The 25,391-nt window shown below is 45.6% G+C and overlaps 2 protein-coding genes across 5 annotated transcripts; one reads left to right on the top strand and one right to left on the bottom strand.

Annotated features, from left to right (window-relative positions):
• The first annotated feature begins 716 nt into the window (after positions 1-716).
• On the top strand, positions 717-20,479 carry TOMM22 (translocase of outer mitochondrial membrane 22). Of its 2 annotated transcripts, none has more exons than XM_064590601.1 (4): positions 717-887; positions 1,133-1,251; positions 1,713-1,830; positions 19,603-20,479. In XM_064590601.1, the coding sequence occupies exons 1-4, from the start codon at positions 717-719 to the stop codon at positions 19,639-19,641; spliced, it is 447 nt and encodes a 148-aa protein (XP_064446671.1). In that variant the 3' UTR covers positions 19,642-20,479. The 2 variants fall into 2 exon arrangements, with proteins under 2 accessions (XP_064446671.1, XP_045728472.1); XM_045872516.3 differs by lacking the exon at positions 19,603-20,479 and adding an exon at positions 2,063-2,318.
• JOSD1 (Josephin domain containing 1) lies at positions 3,694-23,308 on the bottom strand. 3 transcript variants are annotated; one of them, XM_045872515.3, is made up of 5 exons: positions 23,173-23,308; positions 21,969-22,809; positions 6,751-6,879; positions 6,460-6,654; positions 3,694-5,800 (listed from the first exon to the last, which is right to left on the bottom strand). In XM_045872515.3, the coding sequence occupies exons 2-5, from the start codon at positions 22,151-22,153 to the stop codon at positions 5,701-5,703; spliced, it is 609 nt and encodes a 202-aa protein (XP_045728471.1). In that variant the 5' UTR covers positions 22,154-22,809; positions 23,173-23,308; the 3' UTR covers positions 3,694-5,700. The 3 variants fall into 3 exon arrangements, with proteins under 3 accessions (XP_045728471.1, XP_045728470.1, XP_054362789.1); XM_045872514.3 differs by having other exon boundaries at positions 23,100-23,256; XM_054506814.2 differs by lacking the exon at positions 23,173-23,308 and having other exon boundaries at positions 21,969-22,879.
• Between the last annotated feature and the right edge of the window lie 2,083 nt (positions 23,309-25,391).

The following is a 25,391-nucleotide window of genomic DNA, read 5'->3' as shown; positions in this document are numbered from 1 at the left end:
AAACTGAGGGTTATAGAAGGGAGGGGGTGGGGTATGGGGTAACCGGGTGATGGGTATTAAGGAGGGCACATGATGGGATGAGCGCTGGGTATTATACGCAACTAATGAGTCGTTGAACACTACATCAAAAACTAATGATGTACTGTATGTTGGCTAATTGAACATAATTTAAAAAATATAAAAAAATAAATTAATTAAAAAAAAAAAGAACTATATCCTTCAGAAGGACTTGCCACACACCCCTGTACTGTGCCTCAACTTCCTTATTTCTAAACCAGGCATGATAGTACATACCTCAGTGGGTTGCTGTGACGATTAAATTAGTACGCAGACACACAATGCCTGGTACTCAAGTATATAAGCGCTAATTCTTGCCTTTGTCTTAGTACATTGGCACTGTTCACTTGACCTTTTCCCAAAAGACCAATAAACCTCCAAATATCTAACTCCTACCAAATAACACACGCCTCGGGGAAATGAGACTGGATTAGTGTTTGTCTCAGTGTGGCCCCTGGGAGCTTATTAAATGCAGATTTCTGGGCCCACCCTAAACCGAAGAGAATGACTACCGCGGAAGCACCGCGACTCTGTACCGGGATCAAATTTCCCAAGTGTTTCTTACTTGGCAGAAAGCCGAAGTCCGCCGGCCAGAAGGCGTCGTTCTTCCGCAGCACTTCAGCCTCCGGCTCCCGGAAGAGCACCTCTGTCCGCCAGAGATGCTGCACTTGCCTCCTCTCTTCCGCTTCCGGTGTCTCCCTGCAGCCATGGCCGCCGCCGCCGCCGCCGCCGCTGGCGGTCCTGGGGCGCCTCTGTCCCCGGACGAATTGCTTCCGAAAGGCGATTCCGAGAAGACTGAGGAGGAGCTGGAGGAGGAAGACGACGAGGAGGTACTGGGGCCCTGCGGTGTGGGGCGGGGTGCGAAGTTACGGGCGGGGAGCGACCGGCTCGGGGGTGTGAGCTCCGCGTGCTGCGGGATTCGGACGAAGGCGCGTCGCGGAGCCCGGAGAGGTCGGGGGGAGGTGTCTTGTCCGGGAGGCGGGGTTAGGGCCCCCACTGGGCCGCGGCAGGGTGCCCTAGCCCCAGGGGGTGGTTGCCGTTGCTTCGGTCAAGACCCGCGCCGCCTCCACCACAGCTAGATGAGACCCTGTCGGAGAGACTGTGGGGTCTGACGGAGATGTTCCCAGAGAGGGTCCGGTCCGCGGCTGGAGCGACTTTTGATCTCTCCCTCTTTGTGGCTCAGAAAATGTACAGGTAAGGGACGAGGGCAAAGACATTGGGGCGTGCCTGGGGTGACTGAAGTGCCGCGAATGAGCATGGGATTTGGAAGTAGCAGACGGGGGTTGGCCCGCCACCTAGACCACTGAGTGACCTTGGGCTGGTGGGTACCTTAACCTTTCTTGGTCTCCATTTCTTTTCCCTAAAGTGGCAGTTCTTACGGGTCGGGCTTGTTGGGAGGATCGTTTCACATTATGTGAGGTCATTAATGTGCTGTATAAGTAGCTTTGTAAGAACTCAGGAGGATGTTGGAACTGCTGGCACGAGATAAACGGCCGGCAGAACTGCTCGTCCTGTTTCTGGTAGGAGTATGGTGCAAGGGTTGGGTAGAAACACGCCTGTCAAAAACATGGGCGCGTGAGAGGTTTGGTTACTGGTTCCTTGGTCAAGCGGGCCCGTTTTTGTGTCTGGCTTTCATGCTCCCACTCCCTCTGCAGGTTTTCCAGGGCAGCCTTGTGGATTGGGACCACTTCCTTCATGATCCTGGTTCTTCCTGTTGTCTTTGAGACTGAGAAGTTGCAAATGGAGCAGCAACAGCAACTGCAGCAGCGGCAGGTGAGCCCAGCCCCTGGGCCTGTTGCCAGTGGTGGAGAGGCAGGTTGTTGATTGCCCAGCACCTGCAGAGACCAGCAGTTACTTGTGGGTAGAGATTGGGCTCCAGCCCATGCTTTTTTAGGTACCTGACTGTGCTCAGCAGTTTGTGTAGACCTTGTCGGCCCAGTCAGTTAAGTGGAAATGTGATCCCTAGGCTTGTGTGATGCCTTATACCCCTCCTTTTCTTTTCCAGATACTTCTAGGGCCTAACACAGGGCTCTCAGGAGGAATACCAGGGGCTCTACCTTCACTTCCTGGAAAGATCTAGATTGCTACTGCTATATGACTTGTCTCGGTGGGACAAGTTTGAAAATTCAATAGTGTTTGAACTGCTGATTATTTGGATTTTTTTTTTTTTTTTAAACTTTGGCACATTGATCTATCTAAACCTGGTGGGGAGAATTCTCCCCAGTGTCTCACGGAGACTCCCAACTTGCAACCGTGCCCTCCACGCTGTCCCATTTCTTCTCTTCTCACTCTGATACGAGTTCAGGAATGCAGACGGTTACTCCAGCTCTGGCCATCCCACCCCTTTCACTAAGTCACTCATGACCGGAAGATCTCACTATCCCATTGTGGCATAGGAACTGATGCCACTGGGAAGGATGTACCCCTGACCATTTTTGTTTTTAAGCATGGAGATGTTGGGAAGGGACATGCACACGATATGAAATACACAATGCATTACAACCGTAGTGTAACACAGCCACTGTGAATTCCTATGTTGGAAAGGAGGGAGGGCCGGGCAGCAGTTTCAACCATAGGATGGACAGAGTAGGAGTTCATTTCCTCTGCCCATTTTGGCTATGAGAGACCTGTGTGTCTGTCTAAAAAAAAAAAAAAGTAAGTGCTCACTTTTTGTATTTAAATATTAAAAACGATTCCAATGGAAAGTGTCATCTATGTACTTGTGATACACAACTCGAAATCACTTTAGACTGCCCCTCACATTTCCTCTCAGCTCAGCTAGCCACCGCCATTTAACAGTTTGACCCCTCAGGTCCAAGTTAGTTAAACTTCCCAAAGTGAAAAAGATGTTTATTTCTGGCCAAGAACCTCTTAATAGTAATCTTTGCCCTGAATTCAGGCAATCATTTTCAGATCCACCAACAAAGAAAGGACTAGGTCTGTGTACTTGCACAATCTACAGTGACATAAAGGATTTACAGGGAATAATATAATACTGATTTCTGGTCTAGGGAGGGATGGGTGGCAAATAGAACTTTTTTGGTTTGTTCTTTTAAAACTAATTGCTGAGATGAGCTGATTATGAATCCAACTGTAGCCTTGTCTTTGAACTTTGCAGTTTTTCCATTTAACAAATTTTTATTAGCACTGTGCTATTAACAGTACTGAGCCTTTTATGTGTACCATATTTATCAGAATAATACTATACAGTTTAGGGTGTAGTACTATTCCGATTTTACAGAGGAGGAAGCAGCCACAGAAAGGTTAAGTCATCTACCAGACTGCATAGGAAATGCTGGATCCAGTACGGCCTCTGCTATGTGATCTTGACCTTGTTAACCAGAGAAAAACACTGGTCACCTGTCAGGGCTGGTAAAGAAAACCTGTACTGAAGATTAGCATTCCTCAGACTGTTGAGCCTAGTTTTTGTAAACTGAAAAATGTCTCAGGCTTTTGAACCAAATCCTACTTAGTGAATATCTTGTCTGGATTTTTGAGGCTTGAGAGGTTTGACCAAAGCACAAAATAGGTCTAAAAAATGGATTAGAATGGTAGTTTTTCTTCTAAAGCACTGTTAGACTAAAGTTTACTTTTTTCCCCCTCCACATACGTAATTACAGAATTCAGGCAGACAGATGAGATTTATGTATGGAGTTTTCCATTTTTAATATTTGGTTAAACAAAATACATCTTTTGTAAACAAACCCAGCACAAGGCCAACAACAAAAAAAAGGAATAAAAGCAAGAAAAACAAAAAGCCTAGGGTTGCCCCTTATTGGGCATCAGGGTCAGGCCTGCCCCCTTCCTTAAAGGAAGTGGGGCTTTTTGCCCTTGGGCATCAGCATGGGTCCCTGTTCCTAAGCACCAAAATTGGATATGAACAGAGAAACCAGCCCTGAAATGTTTAAGCGTCTTTGCATATCCCATTGGCTCATGGACTCCAAGTGCACGGGGACTCCTCTGAAGTGCCATTTGCACAGGCCCAAGCACACTGGTGGAGAGGAGTTCCCTGTCCTCCCAGGAGATGGCTTACTATCACTGACAGTGCCCATGGACCCAAGGTCCTGCTTGTGACAATCAGGTTGGCTGTAACTTCTGGCTGGTGGTGGTTGGAATGTCATTGTGCAGGGGTAAAGAGCTCCCTGTGGTGCCAAGCAGGTCTGGTGTGGAAAATGGTGCAGAAGAGACTGCAGCCAGTTGCTGAGAGGGTGTGATGCAGTAGCCGCTTGGTGGCCTGTTACTCAGCATAAAAAACGGCCTTGTTGGATTGAAGATACATGTGCAGAAAAAGTGCTGGTGTAAACATGCACTCCAGTCACAGTGGGGAGAAAGCCTCAGCTTCATCCTGTTAAGCTTGCTCAGGCTTGACATGCAAGCCCCAGGCTGGCTTTGCTGCTGGAGAGACGTCTGGCCAGTGGGGCAGCTCTCAGACCCGCCAAGACCACCGAAGTGTAAGGGGTAGACAGGCTGTCTATCCACCTGTCTTGAGGCAACCACAACCACTTTGGTGACAGTGTGGTAGGATACTTCCCTTCCTTCTCTTGTTTTCCAAAGTTACAGGAGAAAAGTGGCCTACAACTATTTAAAGAGGTAGGGGGTAGATCAATTCTCGTTGATTTGTAAAGGAAACTAAAGATGACAAATCCAGGTCCTATAACATAATGCACGTAAACACCCTACTTGAGGGTTCTGATTCTTGTCACTATAGTGACTCCGAGCCTAGGACTTCTACCAATTCTAGCTGCTCTTACTCTCTGAGTAGCTTATCTTCACAATACTTTTCCTCACTCAACTGTTTCTCAAACTAGTGGAATTTGATATCGAAAGCAGACTTGTTTCCTGATTTTGCCGGAGTGTGTCAACTGGAAAAACTGCCCTCTGGCCTGTCTTGTGCCCCAGAGCCTCTCAAATCAATGTAGTGAAGCGGCAGGGACAATGATGGAGTGAGGCCGACAGGCCATCCGTGCCTGCCCCAGTCTGCCTTCTGCCATGTCCTCTTAGGTATCTAGCTCACCCTGGCACACTAGAATATTGCAGGAGTCAACCACCCGGCATGGAATACTAGAGAATGTTTCATTAGAAAACTCCAAGGATGGCCATAAACCACCCTCAAAATGGGGGTAATGGGTGGCATTAAGGGTTGGAGATGGCATGCTGTACCACTGCTGGGGTTTGGGAGATGGTTTCCTGAGAGGCCCTTATGCTCTGGGTCCGTCAAGCCAGTCACATGGGCTGTGCATGTCTTCAGACCCACTGGTTGCCAGGAAAGGGGAAGTGGAGGCAGCATCTCCAGGTGAGTCACAGCAGCAGTGTCCTCCAGCAGAGCCTCTGTCAAGTCCTCGTCGTAGGCATGGGGAAAGTAAGATCGGACCCACCTTTCTTCCTCCTCTCTCAAAGAAAACAAGGGTCTTCCACAGCTCCGCCCTAAGCACACAGAGCTCCTACCTTCCTGTCCCAGGAATGAGTAACGCTGGGTGGTGGTTCTTGTAACCGTCCACACATCTGTCCTATTGCACTGTCAAATCGGAGGGGAAACCCAATGAGATGTTTGGGGGAGTGGCAAGGGCAGACCCGCTGGATAGGCCACAACACATGACAGAGGACTTGGGGGGCAGAGGGGAGGGAAGGTTGGGTAGAACTGCATTACATGTCAGCCCTCCAACTCTGACGGGCCTCCACCTCTTCTGGCACCACCAGCAGGAGTTCACAGTTCTTTCCTCGCAAGTGATGTTTGAGAAATTTCCTATGGGAACAAAGGGTAGATGAGAGAAAATGAAATGCTGGTAAAACTGCAAACTCCAGCCTCGGGGCCGCATGCTCCCCAGTGACCTCATCATTTACGCCCTTGGCAGTCCTAAAGACACTCTCGGAAGGATCTGTTCTTGTAGGGTTCCACATCTGGCAACCCCTTCAACCTGTCCAGCTCATTGCCAACCTGAATTTTCATTCATCCTCATACAACTGCCAACAGCATCTAGTTCTGCGAGGAACAGAGCCAGCCCAAAGTACTCAAGTAAGGGCCTTGTCACTGTCAAAAAAAAAAAAGTTTCTTCTTTGGTCTCAGGGAAACTTAGCCCTTTCTGGTCTAAATGTCTGTCTTCGTTCTTCTGAACTGGCAGCTGTACCATCCCATTTGTCTAAGCATAGAGAATGTTATGATGCTGGTCCTACCAGACCAGGCAGCCAGCATTCTGGCTGCTGGAACTTCTCTACCAAAGGGACTTCACATCCTCAGGGGCCATCAAAGATACAGGTCTTTCAAGTCTGAGACCATGATTCTAAGCAGGGCGGGGAGAGGATCCAAGTCGCTAGGGATTTCATCTCCTTCGTCAAATAACCAAAGATGGGCTCAACTTCCCTAACGCACCAAAGGAAGGAGCCCGGCCCATTCACAACAGGTACCTGAGCTCGCTCTCGCCTCCAATCCACTCGGGCATCTTCAGTTTGGAGTCGAGGTTGTAGTAGGCACCTCCCACCTCTCGAACACAGATCCAGTGCTGCCTTTTGAGAGGCAACTTCAGTGGACCCCAGCACAGGCTGGAGGGCAGATTCATGATGAAGCCCATGACGTTCGTGAGAGCAATGGCACTGACATCCCTGCAGAAGAGAAAAGGCGTCAACTCCCCAAGGTTCTCAGCGGGAACACCTCCTGGGCCCGGGCCCAGGTACCTGTTCTCATCAAGTCAAGATTACCTGCGCTTGTCCCACCAGACAGCTTCATAGCCTTTGGTTTGAAGTGCCGCCATAATGACGTTCACATCGTAGTTCCCATTTCCTAGCATGCTTTTCTTGTGGGGGGTCACCATGGTGTTTGGAGACAACCTACAAATGTAAAAGGAGGGGGGCTGAGACGTGTGGGCTGTCCAACTCCTCCTGCCTGCCACCCCACAGACACCTTCCACCACTGCCCCTGGAAGCTTCTTTTCCCCCATTCAGTACAAGGTAACCACTTTTTACCCAAGTATTTTATAGTCTGGACTCCTACTGCCCTAGGGATTACCTCTCCTTTTATGCAAAACATTAATTCCATAGTGGTGGGGCCTACTTGGCTGTCATTCAGAAAGTCAATGGACCCAAACCATGTTCCACAAGAGGTCTCATTTGTGAAACCCTCAGCCTACCTATTTCTGAAGTCGTCTTCCTTGCTGATCTTCCTGCCTTAATAGAGCCATTTTTCTTAAACATTACCATGGGTAGTATTTGTCGCTACTCTTGTTTTTTTATAGTTTTTAAATTTTTATTTAAATTCAACTAATTAACACATAACATTATTACTGTCAAAGGTAGGGTTCAGTGATTCATCGGTCTTATATAGTACCCAGTGCTCATTACATCATGTGCCTTCCTTAATGCCCATCACCCAGTTATCCCATCCCCCAACCCCCTCCCCTCCAGCAATCCTCAGTCCACTTCCCATGATCAAGAGTCTCTTACAGTTTGTCTCCCTCTCTGATTTCGTCGTTTCATTTTTTCCTCTCTTCCCCTATGATCCTCCCTTTGGTTTCTTAAATCCCACATATAACTGTCTTTCTCTGATTGACTTATTTCGCTTAGCATAATACCCTGTAGTTCCATCCATGTCATTGCAAATGGCAAGATTTCTTTCTTTCTTTTTTTGATGGCTGAGTAGTATTCCATGGTATACAGAAACCACATCTTCTTTATCCATTCATCTGTTGAAAGACACCTGGGCTCTTTACATAGTTTGGCTATTGTGGACATTGCTGCTATAAACATTGGGGTGCAGGTACCCCTTCAGATCACTACGTTTATCTTTGGGGTAAAAACCCAAGTAGTGCAATTGCTGAGTCATAGGATAGCTCTACTTTCAACTTTTTGAAGAACGTCCATACTGTTTTCCAGAGTGGTGGCACCAGCTTGCACTCCCACCAACAGTGTAGGAGGGTTCCCCTTTCTCCGCATCCCCACCAACATCTCTCATTTCCTGACTTGTTAATTTTAGCCATTCTGACTGGTGTGAGGTGGTATCTCATTGAGGTTTTGATTTGTATTTCCCTGATGCTGAATGATGTTGAGCATTTTTTCATGTGTCTGTTGGCCATTTGTATGTCTTCTTTGGAGAAATATCTGTTCATGTCTTCTGCCCATTTCTTGATTGGATTATTTGTTCTTTGGGTGTTGAGTTTGATAAGTTCTTTATAGATTTTGGATACTAGCCCTTTATCCGATAAGACATTTGCAATTATCTTCTCCCATTCTATCGGTTCCCTTTTGGTTTTGTCGACTGTTTCCTTTGCTGTGCAAAAAGCTTTTTACCTTGAAGAAGTCCCAATAGTCATTTCTGCCTTTGTTTTCCTTGCCTTTGAAGGCGTGTCTAGCAAGAAGTTGCTGTGGCCGAGGTCACAGGGTTTGCTGCCTGTGTTCTCCTCTAGCCTTTTGAGGAACTCGTCTCACATTTAGGTCTTTCATCCATTCTGAGTCTATTTTTGTGTGTGACATGAGGAAATGGTCCAGTTTCATTCTTCTGCATGTGGCTGTCCAATTTTCCCATCACCATTTGTTGAAGAGACTGTCTTTTTTCCATTGGATATTCTTTCCTGCTTTGTCAAAGATTAGTTGACCATAGAGTTGAGGGTCCATTTCTGGGTTCTCTATTCTGTTCCATTGATCTATGTGTCTTTTTCTGTGCCAGTACCATACTGTCTTGATGATTACAGCTTTGTTATAGAGCTTGAAGTCCGGCATTGTGAAGCCACCAGCTTTGGTTTTCTTTTTCAACATTCCTTTGGCTATGTGGGTCTTTTCTGGTTCCATACAAATTTTAGGATTATTTGTTCCAGCTCTGTGAAAAAAGTGGTTGGTATTTTGATAGGGATTGCATTGAATGTATAGATGGCTCTAGATAGCATAGCCATTTTAACAATATTTGTCTTCCAATCCATGAGCATGGAACGTTTTTCCATTTCTTTTGTGTCTTCCTTAATTTCTTTCATGAGTGTTTATAGTTTTCTGAATACAGCTCCTTTGCCTATTTTGTTAGGTTTATTCCTAGGGATCTTATGGTTTTGGATGCAATTGTAAATGGGATCAACTCCTTAATTTCTTTCTTCTGTCTCATTGTTGGTGTATAGATATGCAACTGATTTCTGTGCACTGATTTTATATCCTGCCACTTTGCTTAATTCCTCTATGAGTTCTAGCAATTTTGGGGTTGAGTCTTTTGGGTTTTCCACACAAGAGTATCACGTCATCTGCAAAGAGTGAGAGTTTGACTTCTTCTCTGTCGATTTGGATGCCTTTTGTTGTCTGATTGCCAAGGCTGGACTTCTACCACTATGTTGAACAGCAGTGGTGATAGTGGACATCCCTGCCATGTTCCTGACCTTAGGGGAAAAGCTCTGTTTTTCCCCACTGAGGATGATATTCGTTGTGGGTTTTTCATAGATGACTTATGATATTGAGGTATTTACCCTCTATCCCTACACTGTGAAGAGTTTGAATCAAGAAAGGATGCTGTGCTTTATCAAATGCTTTTTCTGCATCTATTGAGAGGATCATATGGTTCTTGTTCTTTCTTTTTTTTATGTAGTGTATCACACTGATTTGTGGATGCTGAACCAACCTTGCAGCCCAGGAATAAATCCCACCTGGTCGTGGTGAATAATCCTTTTAATTTACTGTTGGATCCTATTGGCTAGTATTTTGGTGAGAATTTTTGCATCCATGTTCATCAGGGATATTGGTCTGTAATTCTCCTTTTTGGTGGGGTCCTCATCTGATTTTGGGATCAAGGTAATGCTGGCCTCATAGAAAGAGTTTGGAAGTTTTCCTTTCATTTTGATTTTCTGAAACAGCTTCAGAAGAATAGGTATTAATTCTTTAAATGTTTGGTAGAAATCCCCTGGGAAGCCATCTGGCCCCTGGGCTCTTGTTTGTTGGGAGATTTTTGACTAGTGCTTCAATTTCCTTGCTGGTTATGGGTCTGTTCAGGTTTTCTGCTTCATCCTGGTTCAGTTTTGATACTTTATACATCTCCAGGAATGCATCCATTTCTTCCAGATTGCCTAATTTGTTGGCATATAGTTGCTCATAATATGTTCTGATAATTGTTTGTATTCTTTCGGTGTTGGTTGTGATCTCTCCTTTTTCATTCATGGTTTTATTTATTTGGGTCCTTTCTCTTTTTGATAAGTCTGGCCAGGGGGTTATCAATCTTATTATTTCAAAGAACAAGCTCCTAGTTTTGTTGATCTGTTCTACTTTCTTTTGGTTTCTATTTCATTGATTTCTGCTCTAATCTTTATTCCCTTATCCTGCTGGGTTTAGGCTTTATTTACTGTTCTTTCTCCAACTACTTTAGGTGTAAGGTTAGGTTGCGTTTGTTTGTTTGTTTCTTTTTTTTTTTTTAAAGATTTTATTTATTTATTTGACAGAGAGAGAGCGAGAGCAGGAACAGAAGCAGGGGGAGTGGGAGAGGGAGAAGCAGGCTTCCCATGGAGCAGGGCGCCCGATGTGGGACTCGATCCCAGGACCCTGGGACCATGACCTGAGCCGAAGGCAGACGCTTAACGATTGAGCCACCCAGGCGCCCTCCAGGTTGCATTTGTTTCTTGAGAAAGGCTTGTGTTGCTGTATATCTCCCTCTTAGGACTGCCTTTGCTGCATCCCAAAGGTTTTCAACAGTTGTATTTTCATTTTCATTTATTTCCGTGAGTTTTTAAAATTCTTCTTTAATTTCCTGGTTGACCCATTCATTCTTTAGTATGATGCTCTTTAGCCTTTATGTATTTGAGTTCTTTCCAAATTTCCTCTTGTGTTTGAGTTTCAAAGCATTGTGGTCCAAAAATATGCAGGGAATGATCCCAATCTTTTGGTACCAGTTGAGACCTGATTTGTGACCCATATGTGATCTGCTCTGGAGAATGTTCCACGTACACTCCTGAAGAATGTGTATTCTGTTGTTTTAGGATGGAATGCTCTGAATATACCTGTGAAGTCCATATGGTCCAGTGTGTCATTCAAAACCCTTGTTTCCTTGTTGATCTTCTGCTTAGATGATCTCTCTGTTGCAGTGAGTGGAGTGTTAAAGTCCCCGACTATTATTGTATTATTATCAATGTGTTTCTTTAATTTTGTTATTAATTGGTTTATATAATTGGCTGCTCCCATGTTAGGGGCATAAATATTTACAATTGTTAGATCTTCTTGTTGGATAGACCCTTTAAGTATGATATAGTGTCCTTCCTCATCTCTTATTACAGTCTCTGGTTTAAAGACTTTATTTATTTATATGAGACCGAGAGAATGAGAGACAGAGAGCATGAGAGGGAGGAGGGTCAGAGGGAGAAGCAGACTCCCTGCCGAGCAGGGAGCCCGATGCAGGACTCGATCCCGGGACTCCAGGATCATGACCTGAGCCAAAGGCAGTCGCTTAACCAACTGAGCCACCCAGGCGCCCCAGTCTCTGGTTTAAAATCTAATTTGTCTGATAAAAGGATTGCTACCCCAGCTTTCTTTTGATGTCCATTAGCATGATAAACCCCTCACTTTCAATCTGGAGGTGTGTGGATCTAAAATAAGTCTCTTATTTAAGACAGCATATTGATGAGTCTTGCTTTTTTATCCAATCTGATATCCTTTGTCTTTTGATTGGAGCATTTAGCCCATTTATATTCAGAGTAACTACTGAAAGATGAATTTTGTGCAGTTGTATTACCCGTAAAGTCACTGTTTCTGTATATTGCCTCTGTTCCTTTCTGGTCTATGTTACCTTTGGGCTCTCTCTTCACTTAAGGGATCCCCTTTAATTAATTTCTTGGAGGGCTGGTTTAGTGATCACAAATTCTTTTAGTTTCTGTTTATCCTGAAAGCTTTTTCTCTCTCCTTCTATTTGAATGATAGCCATTCTATTTTGAATGAATGGAGTAAGTATTCTTGGCTGCATATTTAGCACCCTGAATATATCATGCCAGTCCTTTCAGGCCTGCCAGGTCTCTGAGGATAGGTCTGCTGCCAGCCTATGTTTCTACTCTTGTAGGTTACAGACCTCTTGTCCTGAGCTTTCAGGATTTTCTCTTTGTCTCTGAGATTTGCAAGTTTCACTATTATACCTCAGGGTGTTGACCTACTATTGATTTTGCGGGGGGGTGGGGGGGTTCCTCTGTGCCTCCTGGACTTGAATGCCTATTTCCTTCCCCAGATTAGGGAAGTTCTCCAGTATAATTTGCTCCAATATACTTTCTGCTTCCCCCTTTCCTCTTCTTCTGGGATTATATTATTATATAATTCTAATAATATTATATATTATTCTAATATTGTTTCACTTTATGGTATCACTTATCTCTCGATTTCTACCCTCGTGATCCAGTAGTTATGTTTTTCTCAGCTTCTTTATTCTCTATCATTTGTCTTCTGTATCACTAATTCTCTCTTCTGCCTTATTTATCCTAACAGAGCCTCCATATTTGATTGCATCTCATTAATAGCCTTTTGGATTTTGACTTGACTAGATTTTAGTTTTTTTATTTCTCCAGAAAGGGGTTCTGTACTGTCTCCTATGCTTTTTTCAAGCCCAGCTAGTATCTTTATAATCATTATTCTAACTCTAGTTCCCACATCTTACTTATATCCAAACTGATAAGGTCCCTGGCAGTCGGTACTGCCTCTTGCTCTCTTTTTTGAGATGAGTTTTTGTCTTTGTCATTCTGTCCAGAGAAGAAAAGATGAATGAGAGAACAAAATACTAAAATGGCAACAATGACAGCAGAGAAATATACACTAAACAAATCAGAAGAGACTAAAAACCAAAAAAATAAAAATAAAATAAGTAAGAGAGAAAATATAATCAGACAGGTGAATTGAACAGAGCAATACACAGGATCCTGTGTGTATTTTGGTCTGTTTGTTAGAAAACTAGATCCCAAAATTGTAAAGAAAAAAACCATGTACAATACGTACAAAAGTAAAGTTAAATGAAAGAATAGAATATAAACATAAAAATGAAAATTAAAAGACAAAAAAAAAAAAAAAAAAGGAATATAAACAGACAGGTGAACAGAACAGAGCAATATACAATGTCCTGAGTATATTTTGGTCAGTTTGTTGGAAAAACTACATCTCAAAATTGTAAAGAAAAAAAAAAAAAAGAAATATATATATAATTAAATACATTGAAAAGATAGAATGCAACTGTAAAGATCAAAATTTAAAAAGCCTAAGCAAAAGAAAAAAAAAAGAAAAAAAAGAACATGATCAGATAGGTGAAGAGAACAGAGCCATACACTAGATTCTGGGTGCAATTTGGTCTGTTTGTTAGAAGAAACTGTATCCGAAAATTGTAAAGAACGAAAAACATATATAAACAAAAATAAAATTAAATACAATGAAAGGATAGAATGTAACTGTAAAAATGAAAATTAAAAAAGATTAAAAAAAGATTTTATAAAGGAGTTGATAAAATAAAGAAATTGGTTGAAAAAGGAAAGGGAAAATATTAAAATTGAAAGACTAAAGAATCATGAGAAAAACCCATGAATTCTATATTTTCCCCAGCACTGGAGTTTTGCAGTTCTGTGTGATCAGTAAACTTGGTCTTAGGCAGATGTTCTTGCTGATTTTCTTGGGGTGGGGCCAGTTGCCCTGATTCTCAGGTGTCTACCCTGGGTGGAACTGCACCACCCTTGCCTGGGGCCAGGCTAAGTAAGCAGCTCTGGACTGCTCTTTTATTCCCTGAAGGCTTTCCACGTGGCTTTAGAGGATGAGAATGAAATTGGTGGCCTCCCAATCTTCAGCCCGAGCTGAGAGCTCAGGGCCTCATTCCTCAGTGAGCCCTCAGGGAAAAGCAGTCAATCACTCCTGTCTCCCTGGTTTCTGTCTGCACTGCATGCTCACCCAGTCTGTGACCAGACATTTCTGTCTCAGGTACACAACCCGTTTTGAGTCTCCAAACCCTGCAGACTCCTGCAGTGCGCACCTGCACCCCTCCTCCCCAGGGGAGGGGGGAGGGTCTCGCTGAGGTTCTGCTGCTTGCTGGGCCCCTGCTCAGAGAGCGGTCACCCAACCATACTGTGGTTCATGGTATATGGCAACCCCGGGCTGAGAGTCCACTCCTGGGCTTGCTGATTGCAGCCAGCTTACCCACTCCGATGTCTGGGAGTTCTGCCATACTCAGGCACTCCTGGTCTTCCTGTGACCTCTCAGATCCTGAGACCACACTGTCTCACCTAGGATTCCACTCGCCTTGCCACCTGAGCACCTTTCAGGCAGGGACATCCCTCACTGGAGCAGACTTCTCAAAGTTCTGATTCTGTGCTCTGCTGCTCACTTTCCCGGGCCGGCTTACAGAGGCTCCCACCCCTTGCAGTTTATCTTCTGATATATCACTTCGGATTCACTTCTCCCCACCTCCTAACTTGCAGAAGGTGGTCGCTTTTCTATTTGTAGAGTTGCAGCTACTCTTTTCTTAGATCTTCAGTTGAGTTTGCAAGTGTTCAGAATCATTTGATAGCTATCTAGCTGAATTCCTAGGACCAGATGAAACTCAGGTCTCCTACTCCTCCACCATCTTGGACTCTCTCTCTCTTTTTTTTTTTACAGTTGAAATGCTTTCTATTTAACGCTTGCACGCTTGGTAATCATTAATCCTTAAATACTCCAAGGCATACAGACGCTCAGACAGGTAACAAATGTATGAACTGGGGCCAAATGTAAAGCAGTAAGAAGTAGTAAGGCCTATATTGAACTGAAATGCATGAGCCACCTAAAGTATTTCAAATATACATGTGTGTGTAAAATAACTGAATAATAACTGAATAAAAAATTTTAAAAAATTAAAGCACAATGAATCAACTGAAAAAAAATGAATATGCCAAACAAAACTAAACTTGCCCACCGAGCTTTAAGTCATTTTTGGCCAGGCCTTATTAGCCACTCCTTCATCCAAGGCAGCTCTAAAGGTGTTTCCAGTCCTACGATTTTGCTTTCACAGGCTTGTCAGGCCAGGACCTGAGGAAAGACCATCTTGAAGGAAGGGGTAGATTACTTCCACCTTGTTGTGAAGGGGAAGAAGGGAAATGGGGTGAGTTTGTCAGGAATAAAATTGGAAGGCAGATGTCCAGGAGGCTGCTAAGGGCCATCTCTAGAAGAGAATCATGACTTTAGGTCAACTCCAAACACTCAAGAAATCTTACAAAAAGTTGTTTTTTTTTTTTAAACTTCTCTGTACACAGAACTATACTGATATTTTCTTAACATAAAACATTCCTTCCACTATTTAAACCCTCCAATGGCTCCCAAAGCACTTAAATACAGTCTAAGTTACTTCCTCTCCCTGCAAAGCCCTCAGAACACTGCTGACCTCATCCCCACCTCTTTTAACACACACACCTGCTCCCTACTACTTAAACACACAAAACTCCTTCTCACCTGAGGGCCTTTGCACACACTGTTTCAGCCGTCTGTAATGTTCTTCCCCTGGATCTACACTTGGTTTGCTCCTTATTACTTGGGTCCCAAGTGTTAGTACCTTAGCGGCCTTTTCTGACCACCCAATCTTTAGTTTCTTCCAGGCACCAGCTCTTACTCCACCTGCTTTAATTACAGCCCTTGTTACAACCAGACATGTGTTTTCCACACTAGAATGACAGCAAGGGCCTTCTCTATCTTGTTAGGACTACATCACCAGGACCCAAGAGTGCCTGGCACATGACAGGTGCTCAAGAAATGTTCACTGACATGTTCACCATGTTTATTTTGCTACCCTATCTCTTTCTTTGTAAACATTGGTGGCAGACCCTTAAAAAGAGGTGGTGTGTTTGTCTCCAGAGCTGGCAAAGAAGGGGATCAGAGGACACAAAACTTCACTCTGAAACCAAATTGTATTTTACTGTAACAGTAACTACCATTTATTGAAAAATTCCATGCCACACTCAATGCAAGATGCTTTTATGTGTATCTCATTTAATTTCCACAATAAACCTAGGAAGCTATAAATTATTTCCATTTTATAGGCTTAAAAAACTGAAGTTTGGTGATTTAAAATGGTGACTTGCCTGTGATCACTTATCTTACAAATGACAGAACTAGGATTCATACTCAGGTTTGTCTGACTCCAATGTTGTGCTTGCTGTCTTATGGTGAGGACCCAAGAACCAAAATGGGTGGTGGTAGTTGGGTGAGAAGAGGAAAGGCCAGCGGACTCCCTGGGGTCTGGACCTAAAATGCAGCTGCAAAGGACAAAGGCTCTCAGTGGGCTCTTGTATTAAATAAGAAAGTATATGAAAGCAAGCCGTAGCTCAAGGTGTATCAAGTTCCTTCCCCTTCACCAACTTTTCAATAGCTTCTCCTTACTTTCAGAGAAGTCTCTAGCTAGGAGGTGCATGAAGGCTCCAACAAAGAAACCTCTGGGTCTTCTACCTTGTTCACCATTTAACTCCTTGCCACGCTCAAAACTTGGAGCCTCGCGGGGCACCTGGGTGGCTCGGTCAGTTAAGCAACTGCCTTCGGCTCAGGTCATGATCCCAGGGTCCTGGGACCGAGCCCCACATTGGGCTCCCTGCTCAGCGGGAAGTCTGCTTCTCCCTCTCCCACTCCCCCTGCTTGTGGTCCCTCTCTCACTGTGTCTCTGTCAAATAAATAAATAAAATCTTAAAAAAAAAAAAACAACAACTCGGAGCCTCGCTTTCCTGAGTGTGTTCCCAGATGATCACAGAAGGTGTTCAACACATTAATGGCTGAATGAATCGAGTAAAAAGGTTTCCTGCAGGAATTTGTGGAGTCCCTAATATGCTAATATTCACCTTGAGTCTTTTTTTTTTTTTTTTTCACCTTGAGTCTTGAGACAGGGTAGATTTCAGATCCCAAACATATATGACCAAACATTTTTTTTGAGGTACACCTTACAGGAGTGTTCCCAGGGTCTCCTCTCCATGTCCCACATCTTCTGTCTCAGATTTCAACCCTCTCCTGTCTATTCCCATTTGCTCTCCCTGAGCTGGAGCTTCCTTGCCCCATATCTGGGCTTTTGAAACAGGTTGCTAAAGTGATCTCCTTGGGGCACCTGGGTGGCTCAGTTAAGCGTCTGCCCTCAGCTCAGGTCATGATCTCAGGGTCCTAGGATCAAGCCCCGCATCGGGCTCTCTGCTCAGCAGGAAGCCTTCTTCTCCCTCTCCCACTGCCCCTGCTTGTGTTCCCTCTCTCGCTCTGTCTCTCTCTGTCAAATAAATAAATAAAATCTTTAAAAAATAAATAAATAAAATAAAGTGATCTTCTTGTTCCTAAACTCCCCTTCCACCAAGTCACCTAAATGTTCCTGCCACATTCACCAAGTTATCATTTTTTTTTTTAAAGATTTTATTTATTTATTTGAGAGAGAGAGAATGAGAGAGAGAGCACGAGAGGGAAGAGGGCAGAGGGAGAAGCAGACCCCCTAACGAGCAGGGAGCCCGATGTGGGACTCGATCTCGGGACTCCAGGATCATGACCTGAGCCGAAGGCAGTCGCTTAACCAACTGAGCCACCCAGGCGCCCACCAAGTTATCATTTCACTCTCTCATGTAAGAATTGCCACTGGAGCCAACTGCCCACTGGCTAACTTCAACCCTCCTGGCCCTACTGGGCCTGCCGTTCCCCCCTCCTTGGGCTTTAATGCACTTGATTTTTTTTTTTTTTTTTTAAGATTTTATTTATTTATTTGACAAAGAGAGACACAGTGAGAGAAAGAACACAAGCAGGGGGAGTGGAAGAGGGAGAAGCAGGCTTCCCGCCAAGCAGGGAGCCCAATGCGGGGCTCGATCCCAGGACCTTGGGATCGACCTGAGCCGAAGGCAGACGCTTAACGACTGAGCCACCCAGGCGCCCCTTTTAGTGCACTTCAGACACCACGACCATGTGGGCCTCTATTCTTTCATCCTGTTTCCTGTTCCAAGCCAAATCCTAAAGCTTCTTCAAGGTCAATGTCACATCCTACTTCTTCCATGGACCCTTTCCTGGCTTCTGTGTGGAAAACACAGGGAGATGGGGAGGACCACACAGCATCCCAGCAAGCAGCAGCAACACTAACTGTGTGATTTACTCTCCGTGCCTGCGGGCTTATCTGCAACAATGGGAATAATCCCCATCTTACAAGACCATTAAAGAATTCCATTATCTTATACGTGTCCAACCAAATAGCAAATTCCCGAAGCACAGGGGATGGCTCTTCTACTCTGCAGCCCTCACGGCAAAGCAGTGGCAACTGAATAAACATGCGTTGGCCTAGATGATATCACTACAGGGAATGCAGAGAATGGCCTCCATCTCATTCCTAGAGTGGTCATTTGAATAAGTGGGGTCCGCCCAGTGGGCCATTATACCAGTACTCGTTTCTATTTAACCCTAACCAGGTGCCCACTGTGTTAGCTACTCTTATGAGCTTTATCTCTTAATCCTTCCAATAGTCTTAAGACAGAACTTAATCCCACAGTGTTAATAAGGAAGCTGAGATGCAGCGTGGCCACGGTGACTTGCACAGCCCTGTGCAGCTGGTGAGGGCTACAGAGCTCTAGGATCCAACCCCTACACCTAATACACTCAATGGTCTCCTGGACAGTTTGACACACGGGTCCCACTGAACTCCATGGCATCCTGTTCTGTGATTCTTTTCCTGAGACTCCTTGGCAAACTCCTGTTCAGGACGGTCTTCATGATTTGGATAGAAGGTCTGGACTTAGAAAGCAAGCCTCTCACTTCTGTTGTCACAGCCACAGGTTAGAGCCATGGGATCTGAAGTGATCTCCAAGTGAGAAAATGGGCTGGCTCTAGCCAGGTCTCACTAATGCCTATACCCTCAGGTGAGTTCCTGGTCCTCCCTGGTGGTTATTCCTGTGTCCGGCTACGGTGAGGATTTCAGATTTTAACAAAAAGGAGATGTGGAGACATTCACCAAGATTCCTTTTCTCAGGGCGCCTGGGTGGCTCAGTCATTAAGTGTCTGCCTTTGGCTCGGGTCATGATCCCAAGGTCCTGGGATTGAGCCCCATGTCGGGCTCCCTGCTCAGTGGAAAGCCTGTTTCTCCCTCTCCCACTCCCCCTACTTGTGTTCTCTCTCTCGCTCTATCTGTCAAATAAATAAATAAAATCTTAAAAAAAAAAAAGATTCCTTTTCTCTCCTAATTATTATTTTCCTTTTTATCACATCTGAAGAAATGTGACCTTAGAAAATATGTCTCAGAACTTCATGATGTGTCTTTAAATTATTAAATATATAAAGCACAGATCACTGGGCCAGGCACATCGATGAACTCTTAAGTACTGGCAATGATGATGATGTGTTTGCCTGGTCCTTGGACAAAATGATTTAAATCTCTAGAGGCTAACACTCTATACCTTTTAGCAATTTACCAACACCACACCTTTAAATGTGGCTCCTTTCACTTGCTCAGGGACCTTTTAATGGGGAGGTTAGACTTCTCCTCTGTGGTAGAAGAATGCTGGTTGTTCACCAATATCTAAAATCTCTTTGTCCCGTCCAGCTTGCATTAGAGTTTTCGAGTGGTACCAACCTAGTTTTCATCTATTTAGATTTTAATAGCTATTTTTTTTTTTGCAGGGGGGTGCATACCCAGCTGCGAGAACATTTAATCACTGAACAATTGAGATGAGTCTTTGAAAATGGTTTGAGGCTGAGGATTTTCCAAACAACTCAGCAAAGCTGCTACTACATCATTTGACGTCTAAATCCTTCCTTTTTCAAAGCACAGGCACATATATGATGAGATGTACGAGATCAAATATCCACATCTGTATATGTGCACGATGACAGCTGCCCAGTTTCTGAGCTTTTCTCTAATTTCACACACATGTTGAAAACTGATCCTTTTTAAACCAGTGACCTCTTCTGCTCACTGTGGTTCTTACCACTATGTTCAAATCCTGGACTGAGACTCTGCCACCTTGACTCCTCTCTTCCCTATCACCATGCTGCTGGGCCACTGGCTTTAGTTTTTTCTTAGTCCCTACTCATTTCTGTTCCAAACATGAGTCATCTTATATCCACAACTACTCAAACTCCACCCTGCTTTTGTATTTCTCCTTTTTTATCTGGCTAAAATTCAACTGCTAAGATGAACTTCCTCTCAACAAACAGCATTCATCAAAATTTTTCTCCCATTTCTCCCATTCATCAGCCCCATCTTCCAAAGGGCATAAAACTTTGTATCTGAGAATTTAAAATTATCTAGTTTAACCTGCCAACATTACTATTCTTTCCATTAAGATCCAAACATCAGGGGCGCCTGGGTGGCTCAGTCGTTAAGCGTCTGCCTTCGGCTCAGGTCATGATCCCAGGGTCCTGGGATCGAGCCCCGCATCGGGCTCCCTGCTCGGCGGGAAGCCTGCTTCTCCCTCTCCCAGTCCCCCTGCTTGTGTTCCCTCTCTCACTGTCTCTCTGTCAAATAAATAAACAAAATCTTAAAAAAAAAAAAAAATCCAAACATCATCTTTTCCCTTTCAAACGGCTCTAAATTCCAAGGTTCTAACTTCACTTAAGTTTATTCTCCAAGGTCTGGTCAATGTAGAGCCTGGGATGTACTTAGCAGCTGAGTCCTGTTCAACTTGTTTCCTCTACAGTGCCTAGCAGTGCTTGGCACAGGGCAAGCCGCTAGTAAATGTTTGTTTATAAAATTCCCTCTTCTCCCTTTCCTCTGATCCCTTTCATGCTTGTTTCTATCCACACTGAATCTTTCCAGACAAAATGCTCTACATAGAATTCTGCCTCTGGAGTGGAAGCTGAGTGTATTTGCTATTGCTATTACTTTGAGATGGATCTTTACCTTGTGCTGACAGGAAACTGGGGAGTGTAGTACAAATTTTCTAGAGCTTTAGTGGCCAGGAATAGAACTCTGGTTCCATGTGAGTGTTTAGCAAATATTTAGCATTCTTTCATTCAGGGGAAACACAACTAACTGCAACGGTTATCCGCAAACAGCAATTATCCACAAACAGCTTATAATCATAGTCCGTATCTTTAGACCCAGGCCCAACTTACTAGCAGCGTGAACGGGTACTGATCATACCATTGCTCTGACATGCCTTTCCAATACTCAGGAAGTAGCAGAGCAGACGAGTTGCTGTGTCCATCCAGACACTGCAGAACTAATTCTCAAACCCTTTGATAAAAGAATTTTAGAACATCAAAGTAGAGAGAGAAAAGGCTGAACTTCTATCAACCTGTCAGGTAGCATTTAGCAAAGTGGGTATAAAAGGCCATCGAGAATGAAGTAGAAAGGGGAAGAGATCTAGAGTCAGCTTCAAATCATAGCTTTGCTATTTAGAAGCTATTTGGGCAAACTACCTGACCTTTCTGTCTGTTGCTCTATCAGTAAACTAGAGACAGTAAAATAACTGCTGGGGAGGGCTATACAAAGCAACCTATGAAAAGCACCACGGTCAGCACATGGCTGCATAGAAAAACTGAGCACTGTGTATAGCTGAGCACCTTCCTTATAAAACCCACAGCATTCCACCTCTGAGGAGAGGTGACTGAGTGTGTACAGCTCTCGTCCCCCTTCGGGACTGTAACCGCTTGGGGGCAGGACTTGAGAGGCATTACAGCCTAGTGATCAACAGCACAGATACAAACCTGAATTCAAACTCGGCTCCATCTCTTGTCATGTTACCTCAGGCAAATTACTTCTCTGAGCCCTGCCTATGTCCATAAAATGGAAATAACACATATTCCATGGGATCGTTGAGGGCATCACACAACTGAGGCTTTTAGCACTGTGCCTTGTCTATATAGTAAGTGCTCAATCAACGAGGGTGATTATTTTTCCCATCTCTGCGTCCCTTATAACTGCTAACATCTAGCTAATAATACCTGTTGGTTCGAAGGTTTATGTAGCTGAGACACTGCCCCACCCACAGAAATTCATAAATAGCAAACAGTGTAAAAATGCCAAGGAGAAGGTCCCCTACCTCTGGAAAATCTCTTGCAGCGTTTCCCGGGTGAAAGCATTGCTGTCCTGGAAGACGTTATTGAGGGCATGCAGGGCACAAAGCTCCCTGCGCTGTTTCTCATGGTAGATTTGTGGGGGTGCTGCCTGAGGCAGCTCCAAAGATTCAGATTTGGCCTTGTCTCCTTTCCATGGCACGCAACTCATGTTTTCGTTTTAGGTTCCAGAGAGGACTAAAAACACCCCACCCTTCCCTCCAGAGGAAGAATGTAAGCTTCTCAGTCTTTTCAGGATTCCTGAGGTCCACCTTATTTTCTGGTCTCCATGATTTATGCTTTGTCACGGGGAGAAAGGTTGGAATCAAAAGGAAAAAAAAAAATCCACCTCCATCAACAGAAAGATCACTTTCGGATTAGTGTATTTCGCCACCACTGTCAAAGTGCAGAATTTTTAAAAAATCATAGACGATCTAAGACCTTGTTTCCCTTCTCCCACCCTCCCCTCCAAAAAAAAAAAAACCAACAAAAAACAAAAAACCCACGATTTTCTTGCCGTATTTTCCTCTCTGCAAATGCCAACCAGACCTCAATGCAGGAGGACCGAACGAAATTGGTCACATCGCTCCTTTTCTTCCATTTCTTTCAAACCGCAACGCCACTGACTCAGGAGACAAGGCCTAGGTGGTGGGTAAAATGCAAAATTCGAGCCGCTAGCGAGGGCCGGCCAGCGTGGGATCGCGGGCCGAGCCGGGGCCTCGGGGTCGGCTCTCCATCCCCTCTGGTGCGGCGGGGCCCCGCAGGACACGGGCCGAGGCGGGGGCGGCTCCCTCGGAACGCGCGGACTCTCACCCTCTCGCCGCGGCCCTGCGGAGGAAACAACCCCGGTCAGCTCCGGCGGTCAAGCGGGCCGCCGCGGAGAACCAGGCTGGCGGGGGGGCGGGGCGGGGCGGGGCGGGGCGGGGCGGGGCGGGGCGGGCCCGGCCCCAGCCCGAGGGAAGGTCCTGCGCAGCGACTGGCAGGCCCGCGAGGGGTGGGGTCGGGCCCACCCGGCTCGCCTCGCCGCCCACACCCCAACCTCCCCGCCCGTCACGTGAGTGCAAGCCGACACGCCCTCCCGCCGCTGCCCCCAGCCACGCCGCGGGTCGCCCCCTCACCGCTGCAGGCCACCCCCTGGCGCTGCGGGCCGCCACCTGGGCCGCGCTCGGGCGGGCGGGCAAGCGCGCGCACCTGAGCCCGACGTCAGCCGCCCTCGCCGGGCGCGTGCTCCGGAAACGCCCTCCTGCGCCGTCCCCGCTCCCGCCCGCCGCGGCGTCACGTGTGACGTCAGCCTGTCGTCAGGCGGCGCCGGCTTTAAGGCTGGGGCTGCCGGCCGTCGGTTGAGTGGGAGTGGGTGGCCTTGAGGGGAGGCGGCCTGGGGCTGTGGGCCGTGAGCCGTAGAGCGTGGCGGCGGCGGCGGCCGCTAGAGCTGGTGCCCGGCTCCTGGGTTCGGTTCTTTCCGGGGCTGGGTAGGGCGGGGCGGCCGGCGGGAGTCTCGCCTCGACGCCCGCCGCTCCCCACCCCTCCCCGGGCATCGGCGCCGTTCCGGGTTGGCGACCCGGCCTGCGGCTGCACTTCGCCGTCCTCCCCTCCCTTTTCCCTCTGTGGGCCGGGCTTCTCGAGCGGAGTGCTTTCGAGAACCTGGATTAGCTACTCCTTCGTTGACCGTTTTCTGTCTGGCGCGCTGTTCACCAGGTGACCTGATGCGGCCGGGAGTAAATTGTCTTGGTTAGCGGGCCCGGCCGCCTCGCACTTGCCTGGGAGCCCCGAGGGTAAGTGCCTCGCCCGGAGTCAGATTTCAAGGGAAGTGGAGAGTCCTGTTTCAGTGGTGTCGAATTCTGTGCACTACCCACTGACCACTGTCCTCTTGCCCTCGGGCTCCCACCTCACGGTGGCTGACACAGAACTTTACTCCCTGGATTTTTTCAAGGTGTTACCGTGTGTCAGGAAGGTAAACACCCAGTTCCGTGTAGACTTTTTTCCCTTTACCTACTTCTAGGTCATGTGGAAGGCATTATCTACCCTAGCTGCCCTTCTTTGGGATTTTTGTGCAGAGAATTGGAAAAACCGGTTACACAATTCAGGCATTTCTTTGACCTTGCTATACAACACGACTCTCCTAACACCATGACACTCACGACAGTTACCACTTTTAACACACGCCTGAGTGCTTACCATATGGTTGGGAGTCCTGCCCTAATCCAGACAACTTTTGAATTACCTTAAATTTTTGTAATTTGTAAGCCACCTAAGGGTTGCAGTTATATTTTCATAAGATTAGGCTTACAACACAGGTTTGTAAGACAGTCTTGCAAGCACTGTTCATTTATTTATAGCTAACTATGCAGCTGCTTTTTTTTTTTCCCCAGAGTAGACAACTGAATCTCAGAGTTAATTAACTTGTTTCAGGTCACACAGCTAGTAAGTAGTAGGCCCAGAGTTGGAACCGGAACTCTAGAACGTTTTCAGAAAGAGGATGTAAAAATGGGTAGGGAATTCCCTTCCCAAAATGTAATTTTAGATTTCTCTGTGTAAGAAGCACCTACTCTTGACAGAGTGTTTTTTTATGGGCAAGCCCTATAGTGAGAACGACATGGTTTTTTTTAGTCTACCAATAGGTGTCAGCACATTCTGAACTTAAGCTCTTTCTGGAAGAGCCAATCGGTAAGATGGTAAATACCAATTATTATTCTAGAGTACTAAGGCTTGATATTTGGCTTTCCTGCCAAATCAAGATTTTAATGTTTTTAACTACCTCATAGAGGCATATATAGGATAGTGGTGAGCAATTTAGGCAGAAAAAGAAAAAAAAAGCATTCGAAGAGCTATTATCAAGACCTTTGGAGTTGAAGACTTCTTGTCCCAAATTCCCAGCTGTGTTTGTGCACATAAAACTTGATTGTATAAAAAAAAAAAAAATTGTTGAAAACAGGAGCAAGCAGAGGTTGCCTTTTTTTCCCCAGGTGTATCCCTGAAAAACTGAAGGCCATTTTGAACCCTGACTCTTACTAAATCCTGTGTTCCAAACCCTAAATCTTGGCTGTGTTACCATCTCAATGGCTGCTCTTTCTTGATTGCTGCCTGGGACGAGTGGCCAAGGCCAGCATTATGCGAATGTTAGCTAATCCCTCATTTTATCAAGCTTTTCAGACTTTATTTTTTTAAATTATTTATTTATTTGACAGAGAAAGGGCACAAGTAGGTAGAGTGAGAAGGAGAAGCAGGCTCCTCACTGAGCAGTGAGCCTGATGTGGGACTTGATCCCAGCACCCTGGAGTCATGACCTGAGCCAAAGGCAGACGCTCAACTGACTGAGCAACCCAGGCGTCTCGCTTTTCAGACTTTTGAGACGGGGAAAGACACCTAAAACTTGTGCTGATGGTATTGCAGATTGGGACTTTCCACAACTG

The sequence above is a fragment of the Mirounga angustirostris genome, unplaced genomic scaffold (assembly GCF_029215605.1).
Source record: "Mirounga angustirostris isolate CCGP_5_RB_7025 unplaced genomic scaffold, mMirAng1.0.hap1 SCAF_5, whole genome shotgun sequence".
Taxonomy (NCBI): Eukaryota; Metazoa; Chordata; class Mammalia; order Carnivora; family Phocidae; genus Mirounga; species Mirounga angustirostris.
This window is presented reverse-complemented; position numbering and strand designations above follow the sequence as displayed.